At 37.7% G+C, this 13543-nt stretch overlaps 1 protein-coding gene across 1 annotated transcript in view; it reads left to right on the top strand.

Annotated features, from left to right (window-relative positions):
- Positions 1–13543, top strand: part of LOC114658938 (fibronectin type III domain-containing protein 7-like) — a 37169-nt gene that overhangs the window by 7652 nt on the left and 15974 nt on the right. The window contains exons 6-9 of the mRNA XM_028811084.2: positions 2683–2934; positions 3585–3839; positions 5504–5761; positions 10638–10904. Coding sequence (XP_028666917.1) covers positions 2683–2934; positions 3585–3839; positions 5504–5761; positions 10638–10904 — 1032 coding nt within the window. The remainder of the gene's footprint in view (positions 1–2682; positions 2935–3584; positions 3840–5503; positions 5762–10637; positions 10905–13543) is intronic.

Here is a 13543-nt window from a genome sequence, read left to right on the forward strand (position 1 = left end):
AGAGTCTCAAGAAAAGTCAATTTCAAATAAAGGGAAATAGTTAATTAGCAGCAAAAACTGGTCACTAATTAAGAAAAGAGTTAGAGTGAAAACCTGCATCTCCTCTCTTGTACTAGGTTACAGTAAGCCACATTATTGTTGGAATTCTGGGCTGCTGGGTAGATAAATGCCTCTTGGTTTAGTTTTGATTAGTTTAGGTTCTTTATGGAATTTGATGCACAGTATGTCATAAAGGCAATGGTATTCAAATTAAAATATGGTGATGGTATTCTATAGCATTAGATGTTGCAGAATTATTTTTATCTGCAATCGTATGCTATTGGGTTTATTGTTAAAGAAACCTGTGAAATCAGTGATACTAATATAGAAAGTGTTTTATCAAGTAGGCCAGATAGTATGCTTTCTTATAATATTTAATGATTTCACTCCATACTGACTAAAAATGTGTCAAATTGTTATGCTCTTCATTTATGGTCTGGCTTTCAACATTCTTATTTAAGAGGTTAAATTCTTTGGATGATAACTACCTTATTTTTGAGAGGAGTTACTGTAATAAATTATTGTAAAAGTCTGTTTCAGTCTATATTTGATGATAATCTACATTTATCATACAGCTTAGAGATAAATGTGACACATACAGAATATTCATATTTATTGACTAGTTTAGGTGCAAATCCAAAGTTGTCAAATTATATGATTTTTTTTCATTAAAAGGAAAGAAGGAAATGGTTATGTCATGGTGCAAAGGAAATTATTGTCAATTCAACATCAACAAAAAAACAAAAACTGGGAGTGGATGTGGAGGTACATTGCTGCAAGTAATTGAGAGTCCGCATTAATGATAGGCTGGACTGGTCTCATAACACAGATGAGCTAATATAAGAATATAATATAAGGGTGGAGCAGACTCTTTTTTTCTTAGGAGACTACAGACTCTAAGACTCTGTGATGGCCAGTGTGATTTTTTGTGCTGTGGTGGCTGGGCTGGTAACATCACTTCAAGAGAGGCCCAGCAAATCAGCAAGCAGATTATGAAGGCAGGTTCAGTTATGGGAAGGCTCTCTCAATTTACTGGAGGCAGCAGAGGAGGAGGAGAAAACTAAAGCAAAACTGAGGGTCAGTGAGCAATGATGTACATCATCTCACTGACACACTAACATTGAGGAATTTTAGCTAACAAATTGCTCAAGAGAAGTGTGTCAATAAGCACTAATGGGGCCCTCTATACAGTACCTATGGCAATATTCCTTTATATTGCCTCATTATGACTGCTCTTTTATCTTTACTTGGAACTAAGAAGTTTTTTTATTCTATTTTCCTATTCTTGTGTGTGTTTAAGGGGGTTGTTATTGTTTGTTATAAAATTTGTGCTATTTCTTAAACATCTGTAAAAGGTAAGTTTCCCCTATAGTACTTCTATCTATCTATCTAATTTAGTTTTTTGGTGTAGAGAGAATTGTCTGCAACTTAACATCACTTCAGTTATAGGACACACTCTGGACCTCCTGGAGATAGTAACAAAGGAGAGAATTAAAAAAAACTGAGTGCCATTATGAACAATGCTGCATATCCTCTCTCTGTCACACTTACACTGAGAACTTTCAGCTAATGAATGATTCAGTAGAGAAGTGTCAAGAAACGCTACGGGAGCTCCTTTAGACAAACAGCAATATGCCTGCATAAGGCCTCACTGTGACTGGGACAATCTTTTTAAATGTTCTTTCTTTTTTAGTCATTCTGGTGTGTGATCAGACCATAGTGTCTATCTATCTATCTATCTATCTATCTATCTATCTATCTATCTATCTATCTATCTATCTATCTATCTATCTATCTATCTATCTATCTATCTATCTATCTATCTATCTATCTATCTATCTATCTATCTATCTATCTATCATATACTGCCTTTCATATCTATCTATCTATCTATCTATCTATCTATCTATCTATCTATCTATCTATCTATCTATCTATCTATCTATCTATCTATCTATCTATCTATCTATCTATCTATCTATCTATCATATAGTGCCTTTCATATCTATCTATCTATCTATCTATCTATCTATCTATCTATCTATCTATCTATCTATCTATCTATCTATCTATCTATCTATCTATCTATCTATCTATCTATCTATCATATAGTGCCTTTCATAACTATCTACCTATCTATCTATCATATAGTGCCTTTCATATCTATCTATCTATCTATCTTTTTTTCTTTCCCTAGACATTTATCTCTTGTTTTTGCGCTCTTAAATCCTGGATTTAACTTGACTAACTTGGCTATAACTTATTGGTGGTCATTGTTCTTCATTACTGTCTACTGTTAAAATATAAGATGAATAGATGAAGTATGATATGTCTAGGTATATATTATATATAGGAATCAGAAAATGTTAATTTTATCACCAGATTTTAATGATGTTCTATTAATGTCTTAACACATAGCTAGGTTTTGTTGTGGTTTATATAGTGCTGTTTTAATTTTCTTTTTATAATGAGTATGAAGCCATCTAAATATGCCATGAGGCATAAAAAAATAAAATAAAAGATTGTAAAAATTTTAAAGTATATGTAGCAAGTACCTCATTGATTAGACTGTGTGAGATGGTGCTTAAAGCACCTCATGTATTTAAACATTGATTAATTGAGTGCATAATCTGTTTAATGTAGGACCAGCCAGACCAGAATCTGTCCAGGTGACCTTGGCTTACAGCAGGGCTATAGGAATGGAAGTGTCTTGGTCAAAGGTTGAAGGGGCAGATAACTACACTGCATACAGCACTGATGGACTGAATTGCACTGGTGTTGATGGGAAATGTCAGATTGACTCTTTGCAATGTGGAAACAACTATTCGGTCAGCGTTTTAGCCTACAACAGAGCTGGGCCAAGTGTTCCATCACTACCAGCTTACTTTTTAACAGGTAGGTAGGTGGATAAATTGTGCGGAATAAGTTGTCTTTTTCTGATACAAAACATTACTTAATATGTGTGTGAACATGTAAGTGTGTGTGAATACGTACACTTTAATTGTGCATGTGTATGTTCATACTATTTCTACATGGCATAGTCTAAGATAAATTAAATTGTGCATGCTGAACCATAATGTTGACACTTCAGACAGTTCTAGTGGTTTCAGGATTTTGGTAAAAGTGTCTGAAGTTATATAGCAAAGATTTTAGAAATGTCATTGAAAACATTGATTGTAAGCTCGCTGGATGTGCAGCAGAAGCGCCATTAAAACTGCATGACCATTTACTTTGTTAAAGAAATGGTACGTATTCTTGCAGGGTACATACAGGCTATTACTATGAATATAGGCCTCAAACACTGAAGAAATGCCCGAATGCTACAAAAGAAATTTGGGAAAACAGAGTCCAGGTATTGCTGGGATGGGCTCCACCCTGCTCTGGATAAGCAAGCTTGGAAAACGGATGGATGCTTGGATGGATGGATGGATGGATGATGAAAATACTTTGCAGCATGAAATCATGTTATATGACAATGTCTTAATTAAATAGCAAAATATATCATTAATGCAAATACCGTAGTACTTGACTATTTTTTTTTACAGTTCCTTGTGCCCCAGATGTAACCAGTATTGTAGAGGCTGTTCCGAGTAACCTTACTGTGTCTTGGTCTGTGATGCCTTTTGCTGAGAATTACACAGCTTTCGTGAAAAGAGATGACGGCCTAGAAAACTCCTGTAGCACTGGGCTGAACATCTGCTATTTTCAGATTCAGTGTGGCTTTATGTATTTTATTAGCGTTTTTGCATATAACAAAGCAGGGCAAAGTCCATTAGGCAATGACTTTAACTACACCACTGGTAAGTGATATATTTTTCCTTTGTCTAAGTTAAGTGTTTTTTTAAATACATTGTCAAGACATGCAAGAACAATAAATGATATTTATAAAGGAAGAACTGAAACCATAACCTTTGGCAGAACCTGAACAAACTAAAATAAAGCAGTAGTTTATTAATATGAGCACAAGTATACATGGGGTAAAAGAGGACAAAGACAGATAATGGCGTGGGGTGACACCATGACCCCGTATATTTTAAATGAAAAATAATACAGTGCTTTTCAGCAAAATAACATCTCTGAAGACTTGAGTCTGAAATTAGACTGTCCAAGATGGTGACACGTCTGGTTAAGTACAGGCCAAGGAGGAAGAGGTGGGTCCAGGTGGACTGACACCTGAAGTGACATCAGAAGTGGTAAGGTTGTCAATCATCTGGTCTGCAGAGGGAGGAAGAGAAGAGGGGAATAGTATACAGCACCACTCTGTAGGAGGAATCGCCACCACCAGAGCCTTTAAGTGTCCCCAAGGAGCACATGTGTGACAATGGTTAAGATGCATAAATAATTAAATTCAAGAAATACTTTATAACTTGCAATTGAATAACTGGCAGTGCGATGGCACAGTATTTTGGTTTTGCTGTTGGATGGAGACTGGGTTAGAATTCTGGCCTGGCCACTGTGGAGTCTACATGTTCTCTCTGTGTCTGTGTGATGCTTTTGTCTATATTCTCTGGTTTTGATCCCCCTTTCTAAAAAAGGGGGTGTTAGGTTAACCAACCAATCTTAACTGGTTAAGTATATGCCAATGTGTGGGGGTGTGCAGTAAACTGATGGCCAATCCAGGCAGGGCTTTCTTAAAATCATCATAGGCCCCCAGGCAAAGTGGGCATCAGAAACATCGTGGGCTCCTATGCACCCTGGCCAGTGCCCTTTGTGCCCATATGTTAAGACGGCCATGAATCCCAGGCTGATGGACTTCATGTCTTACATGTCATACTAATGAGATCAGACCACCACAGTCCTGAATTGGACAAAGTGAGTACAGGTTCATGGGGTACATGGGTGGGATGGTTATATTGTGCAGTATAAAACACATCAACCTTGATCTACAGCTTGAACTGAAAAGCAGAGTGGCAATGCCATGTGAAACAACAGGTGCTCATCAGAAATATGTAGCTATAAATGACAAGTACATTAAGGTGCTAACAAGACAGAATTCCAGTTTGGTGAAATATCTTCTATAAATTAATATAAAACGGTGACTGTAAGATGTTGGACCAACAGCAACCACACCGAAGTCACGACATAAATAAATGTGGCCAGCTCAGCATTTTTTCTACCTGTATTTGGGAGTGAAAAACTCAAGGACGCTCAGAAATCAAGATGACTGAGGACTTTCTGTTTTACATCTGCATGTTTACTGAAAGCTGAAACAAAAACATTTGGGCAAGTAAGCAGCTAATAAGATACTTTCAGGCTGACATAAAGTCTGTAGCCGCTTGCAAGCAAGTATCCATTGAGAAAAGAGAAATTATATGACAAGTACCACAAACTGAAGAAATGAAATTATAGACATTATTCAGGAAGTGTTTGCCATTATACTGTCTAATTATAATAAGTATGGCTGCCACACTACCAATGTACTTTAGTACTCTCACATAAAGCTAGTATCACATTTTTCTTTCAGCCCCTTGCTGCCCAGAAAACATCCTGCCAGTGTTTGTCTCCAGTGACACTTTGGAAATCACTTGGTCTGCCGTCCGTGGAGCTGAAGTATATGAGACCAAAGCAGGTTACGATGCTCATTTACTTCAGTGCAACGACACAGCGACTGTTTGCGCCTTGACTGATTTGCAGTGCAATGCCAGGTACACAGTGGTTGTCACCTCTTGCAGCGAAGCCCGTGGTTGCAACTCTTCTTGTCTGCCTCAATATGTGGAAACAGGTAGGCAAGAGATTTTTAATTCTGAGATTTCAGATAAACCAATCAGAATTGCACAATAACCTGTTCATTCAACACAAGTGCAAGCATTTTGTTTTTCTTCATAATCCAAGTTTCTTCATTACCATGTCCATTTTTACTGTTTCTATAAGGGACACTTTCAGGCATAAACCTGTACTTGGCATCCTTAGGGTGAAGGATCAAGGATCTAAAAATTGGACATAAAAAGGTCAGAAACAGCCATACATTCTGTATACACACACACACGGTGAACAGTTGGGGGTGCCACTGAGCCCCCAAATCCCAGATATACAAGACCCAACACAACTCAGGGTTCAAATATAAGTATTTTAATTCACACAAGTCTAATATAACAATCAACCCAGCCAAATACAGACTTTCCTTAGTTGTTCCTTTCTCTCTCTGTCTCTCTTTTCATTCTTCTTCTCTCCTCCCATGAGTGTTGCCTGCTGCCTCCTGACTCTGACTCATTTAGGTGTGGCAGTGGGCTCCTTTTATGCTGGACCTAGGAGCACTTCCGATGGCATATTGTGGCTGAGTAGAAGCACTTCCGGGTCACCAGGGATGACCTCCCCTGGTAGCGCCCTCTATCGTTCCCCAAGGACCCCTATAGGGCTGTACTTCCAGACTCCATTTCCTATGCAGCCCTGTGGGTGTCCAAACACTGCCACCTGTTTACTTGGGGGATGAACTGCTCTTGGCTTCCAGCTCTCCTCAGTCCATTAGTCCCTCTGGTATCCCAGCCATGATGAAAATTATAAGGCGTCCCACCCAGGTAGTGTGTGTAACCAATCCATCCTTCCATTATGGTTTCCTAGCTGAGCAAGAAATCTTCCTCCATTTTGGCTGGGATGCCCCTCCATCCTCTTGGGTACTTTACAACACATATACAAATACACATGCAAAATAATATGCTTGCAGAATCAAATGCTCATTGACATCAATGATGTTACAATTTTGTGAGAAGGTATTTGCTCCCTTCCTGATTTCTTTTATCATAACAAATTCATGACACTGAATGTCCTAAGGTCTGCAACCAGAATGTGATATTCAATAATAAATCATACATGTTTTTAATGAGTTTGGCTAATGAACACAATTATCTAACAACTGAGGTTCATAAATGCAGGATACGATCAAAACAGACAGATCTACCGTTGTACCATTAAACCCGATTTAATAAACAGACTTAATGGTACAGTGGTACAACTGGGACTGTGTGCCCTCTAGTTTAAGTAACCCAATTAAATTGATAATTAGAGTTAGCTGTTTGAACACAGCCAACTCACCTCAATCTACAGTGGAGGTCAAAGTTCTGGACAAACTGTGCACAACTCTTATGATGGATTTATAATGACTTTATAAATGACTAGTATAACAAAAAGTCATTTTATTAAAGCTGGCTTAATGGTACAATGGTAAGTCCTGAGTTTATAAACCTCTACTCTCTTTGATATGAAAAGCCTTACATCCCTCTTTCTTTGTGCTTCTTGTTGCCTTTCTTTGTCGGACATTCCAGTCCTGTTGTGGATGTATGCCCCACAGTTCACTTTCTTACATGGGCTACTTGCCTTTGCTCATCACACTTTCCCGCTCTCTTGTGGATGCCATAGAACATTATGCCTGGCAAGGGCACAGACACTGATTGGACAGAGCTTTAAATATACTACAGTATATATAGATTATAGGTTCTTCCCTGCTGCTATAATTACCTGGAACGTTCCCATACTTTAACCAGAAAAAGTAGAAATGCAAAGTGGCCAGACGGGATTGTAAAGAATATGGACGGCACGGTGGTGCAGTGATTAGTGATGCTGCCTCACAGATCCAGAGTCTGAACTCTGACCTTAGGCACTCTCTGTGTTTGCATCATCTCCCTATGTTTGTGAAGATTTTCCCCAGAATGCTCTAGTTTTATTTCCACATCCACAATGATGCAGAGGTTAGGCTAATTTGTGACACGAGATGTGCGTGTGTGTGAGCCCTGTGTCTCTTCATGGTGGATTCCCAACTTCCAGCTTGCACCCAGTTCTGAAACCTTGAATTGGATTAAACAAGTTTGATAATGTGAATATTTATACATGGATGAATGTACAATGAAAGAATACTGTGGCCAGTGAAAGAAAATGTCTTTAAATATTTCTATGTAAATTTTCCACTTTAAATAAGTCACTAAATGAAAAGGAAAGGAACATGAACCTGAGTGTATCTAAATTAAAGAGAATTAAAACTTTGCAAATGTTATTGCTTATATATCTGACAATATTTTTTGCCCTACCACTAACAGGAATAGTTATTCCACTTAGACTAAGTGAGTTTCTCAGATATACCATTTAAGCAACCAGTGTTTTAATTTAGCCCAGACTTCTCTGCTTTTGTTAATAGCTGTGTTTTTATTTTGTTATGTCATGGCAGTTTGTTTATTTTGGATGTGGCCACTGTGAGTGAGGGAGAAGGCAAAGGAGACCCAACGAAAATGGGGGGTGCCATAAAACTAAACAGAAAGGAACATGTGGTGGCGCAACACAAAAGAGGCCTAACAAAAGTCTTTTAAGTCTGTAGTGCTTGTCTTAAGTATCAGCTCTCTTGAGTGGGTCGAGTTCCAGGAGATCTGACATGAGGGGATTGCTTTCCCGAAGTGAGATACCATCTTTCAGGAGCTTTTGGCTTTATACGATCCCAACCATTAGAGGTGGGACTTCCAAGGTAATGGGCAGGTTATGATGCCCTCAGTGAACATCTTCTCTGCACTGCAGTGGTAAAAAGGGACAACACAGTTAAAGACTGTAGCCCCTCTTGGCCTGATGGGGTATTGCACACCTAGTTTGAGCCCAGAAGGTGACCCTGAGACAGCCATGCATGACACCATCTTGTTTGTTGTTTCTACCCATTCTTCAGTGTTGAATGTCCAAGTTTGTGGATTTAACCAAAATCAAACTGTGGCTTACAAAATTAGTAATAGGAAAAGGATATTTATTTATGGTCAGGACCTCTTGCTCTTCTTAATTCAACCCCTGTGTTTTGACATGAATTTTGTTTTTGTTCCTTCATGTTCCTTTGATTCTGGTAAAGAATTTTTGCGCATATGGCCTGCTAAAAACCTTTGTTTTCCTGCCAGTCATTTTGCCCGTCTCCATTCCATGCAGGATGTGCCTCTTTCCATCTGGCCACAGTAGCCTTCTCTTTCCTGGATCAATTTTGTCATTTTGTAATTGATATTCTGGTTTGTTGTTTTCATACATTGGATCATTTGCCTTTTCCATTATGAATTTTTGTCTTGCACCTCTAATGTTACTTGCCAGTCTGTTACTTGATAACAATAGGCCTCAAAACAGTACGGTGGTATGCAGGAACTACAGTGCCACAAAATGACGTCCAAAACATTAGAATAATAAATAAATAAATAAATAGGAAGAACACGCACAAAATCAATATCTACCTGTATTACATTAGAACCTTTTGCATTGTTTCTCTGATTTAGAATTTTGGTATTTTGTTTTAGCTTTGATGATTGATTTACTGTGCTCCTTTTGCATTTTAGACCGCTACTTTTATCGTGGCTGCTATACTGTCTGTTCTTTTTCATTCCTTGCATTTTCTGGTCTTTCTGAGGCTTAGCTTTACCCCAAACACCTGCCTCTTGCCTAGTGATTCATAGCATTACCATTATGATTTGTAACTGGGTCTGAAGTTGGTTTACGAGCAGGAGACAAAGAGTACAGGCAGAAGAGAATGCTCCACATAGAGTGAGGTCATCAGTGTCCCATCAGAGTCCCACAGGGGTCTGTCCTGGGACTGTTCTGTTTTCTGATTTATAATAATGAAATTGATTAAGGTATAGTTAGTAAACTTGTGAATTTAGCAGATGATAGTAAAATTGGAGCAATGGCAGACATTGGGGAGGCAGCAAAACAGTTCAGAAATGCTTAGACAACCTTCAGAACTGGACAAACACTTGTAAAATGCAGGTTAATGTGGAAAAGTGTATGTGGGCAAAAAGAACGTCAATCACAAATACAAAATGGGAGACAATTTCCTAAAGAAGGCAACCTCTGAAAAGGATTTAGGGATTTATGTTGACACAACATTTTCATCATCTAAGCAATGCACAGAAGCCATTAAGAGGCAAATAAAATGTTAGGTTATAACACAAAAACTGTTAAATATAACTCAAGAGACGTTATGCTCAGACTGTAAAATGCACTAGTGAGATCACATCTGGAATGTTGTGTGCAGATCATAATAAAGACATAGTGCCACTTGAAGCTGTGCAGAGGAGAGCAACCAAGAGCATCCCAAGAGTTAAGGACTTGTCCTACTCTGACAGACTCAGTGAATTAAATCCGTTTAGTCTTGAGCAGAGGAGACTGCATGGGGACCTAATCCAAGTTTTCAAAATCCTCAAAGGTGTTGATAAAGTAGATCCAGCAGAAGCCTGTCATTTTAAAGGTGACCCACATACTCCAGGACACCAGTGGAAATTATAGGGAAGGGCATTTGAGACTGAAGCCAGAAAGCACTGCTTTAAGCAAAGAGTTGTGGGAATCTGGAACAAACTAGTAAGACATGGAGTTGAAGCAGCATTTATGAAGTATTTGGATGAGATGCTGGGACAGCTTAGCTCTTAGCTAAACAAATGAGCTTGATGGACTGAATGGTCTCCTTTCATTTGTCAAATCTTTTATGTTCTTATGTAATAAATCTACTGTCCCCACTGGCAGGTAAAGTCTTTGGCTTTAACACATGTAATCAAGAAAATTCCATAAAGCTGTAGTTTTGTTGAAGAAAAATAGTACCTAAAAATCTACTATACTTTTAAAAGTTTTTATAAACATGTCCTATGTTTCCTTTTTTTCAGCTCCATGCAGTCCCCAGATTGAGAACATTTCAAAAGTCAATGTATCCACTTTCAATATTTCTTGGATATCAGACAACGATGCAGCAAACTACACTGTGAGGATTCAAGCAGAAGGAGACACCGAAGCAAAAGTACAAACCTGTCACAGCACAGGAAGGTCGTGCCAATTCAATGATCTGCCTTGTGGTGCCACCTTTGGAGTCAGCGCCATTGCAGCCACCTCTGCAGGAGAAAGCCTACCAAGTTATACTGTGCCACTTGAGACAGGTGTCTTTGTATAATATCCTTTTTTGGAAAATAGAGTAGCTTTACACGGAATGAAGCAACATTTTATCAATTAAATGAGAATATGTGATAAAAAGCAGCTACAGTATCTAGCATGAAGATCATGTAAGGCTTTGAGTGTACTGTATATGCGCCACTTGTTGTACAATGCCATATGCAAGTGTCTTTTCCCAGTGGTAAATCAGGGCATTATCTAGTGTAATCTTCTGCGGTGGTTCTTAGGCTGAATTACTGTACTTATAGCTACACAAACAAAGATGCAATCTTTTAAAGGTCTGCAGATAAGCAAAGTCACTACCAAATATAATACAGTTCCAGTTCAGTTTATTCTCACATGCCCTTATTCTTATATATTTTTATATATTATTTCAAGGTAGTACAATGGTTAGCACTACTGTGTTACAACTCCAGACTGCCTGAGCTGGGTTAAACTCTCAGATTGTTCAGTTATGTAAGCTTTCCATGTCACCTTAGTGTTTAAATGGGGTTTCCTGAGATTCTTAGCTTCACTTCCTGTCAAAGTTTTGTGTGTGGTGACTTGAAAACTGATCCATTGCATATGAGTGTTCCCTTTGAAGAAACGATGACTTATACTGGGACTAATCCTGACTGGATTAGCTATTAACTTGAAATTGAAAAAAATATATATATATCTAGCTCAAGTCCTTGCATACTGGAGTGATACACAGTGTATTTTAATTGGAGCATCTACATTACAAGAAGAATAAAATAGGAAGATAGAAATAATTAAATAAAAGAGTACAAAATAACATGATTAAAGTTTACTCCTAATAACACTATATTGGATTAAGAAGGATGAAAAGACAAATAAATTAATATTAAAATAAAAATTTAACACGCTCCCTTTATGTCAGTCAGGGCACTTTTGTGTGCCACCTCAACAAGGGAAGAAGACAAACAAAACTAAGCTCCTGTTTGTTGGTAGTTGTATTTTAAAGAGATTTCCAGTGAATGGCTGCATACATGAGAAAAAGAAAAGATCATTTGGATGAATAAAATGTAACTTATAGTATGATTTACTGCTGCTTTATTCAAGGTCTGTAACAGGAGGTGAGAGCAGAGCAAAGCTAAGAAAGATAGAGCCTGTCATTGCTTTGTAATACGATATCCTTCCAGATTCAGTGTGTAGAAAATCAAAAGGCCTGCTTACACACCTATGTGGAGGAAATTTTCTTTATTTAAACAACATAAGTATTTGCTTCTGTCTCAGAGGGTCGGGCCCATGGACGCTTTCTGTGTGAAGAAGTGAAATGGAGAGGGATGAATCCATGGGTGATTTTTTTTTCTGGGAAGAAGGTGCTTCTGAGATTAACACAGTGTTTATAAAACCTGCACACAGAGTTAATAATGTCTTTATAGACACCATGACACCATCAGACATCACAGTACAAATGCAATCATCAGAAGCAACCATTCTAAAATGATACTGTCTACCAGATCATGCAATACCTGAGTTCTTAAAAGAATTCATGTTGCTCCTGCATAAGCAAAATGTATAGCTGCTCTTCGTTTAATAATTTCAGGTTAACTTCAATGCATCCTGTGCCAATCCTGGTCCTGTAAACAATGTTAAATCAGCTACTACATTATTAGCTTTGTGTGGCTTAGACGTGAGTCTTGAATGTCTGGGGACAATTCGGTAAAAGTATGTAGTGAATAGTGGTGAAATCTGCTACATCCACCCTAATTTCCTCCAGTCCATGCACTTTAAACACTCAGGGTTACAGTGTCCCACTTCTACACATAAATTAGACAAATATGTAAAACAACTATGGAAAAACAGAGTGAGACAAATATATATATTGAACAAAAAGGCTTTATACAGAGAGAAAATGGAAGGCTAAAATTGCTGTTATCAATTTAAAACTCAGAACCTGAAGGTTAATGATTAATTTATATATCTTGCTGTCATTTTGACTATTTCAGCACTATGTGGCATAACAGAAGCAAATAGTTTTTAGATAAGCATTATGGTCTGAATATATCTTCATCTATAAATAGATTGATAGTGTTGTGAAAAAAAAATTCTCCGTCTTCAAAGAAGGTAGTTACACAGTCCAGAGAATGCAGAACTGTCTCTTTATTTGCACAAATTATGTTATGCACAAATGTCTCAGTCCATGCAGTGAGCAATCAAACAATTCTTCTCCTTTTATATTTTTTAATTAAATTACCTTATCTGATACATCACATCTCCTGCCTCTTAATATGCACAACTTTATCATCTCCCTTGATCAACTAATGCCACCAGTAATTTCTGCCTCTTGTCAATTCTCCCATTATTCTGAACACTGCTTCATTAAGAGGGGTGTTTTGCAGATTGTTCTATTGATCTTATCATTACTTTATAGGAGGAGTGTATAGGCTCTTCCATCAGCTTATCCATCAGTTTATCTCCGCTTTCTCGAGGGGTGTTCATTACTCATTTACCTCATTCTAACCTTACATTGGTAGCTTCTTTAGAGACTTCGCGTGCTTAAGCTTTAATTTACATTTAGTTAACCCTTGGTTATATTCAATCCCTTTCCTTATGTTTAAAAATTCATTCTGTTATAGCTTCATGCATATAGCTTCAGTGTTATATATACATGTAATAGATT

This window comes from Erpetoichthys calabaricus, chromosome 10 (assembly GCF_900747795.2).
Source record: "Erpetoichthys calabaricus chromosome 10, fErpCal1.3, whole genome shotgun sequence".
NCBI classification, from domain to species: domain Eukaryota; kingdom Metazoa; phylum Chordata; class Cladistia; order Polypteriformes; family Polypteridae; genus Erpetoichthys; species Erpetoichthys calabaricus.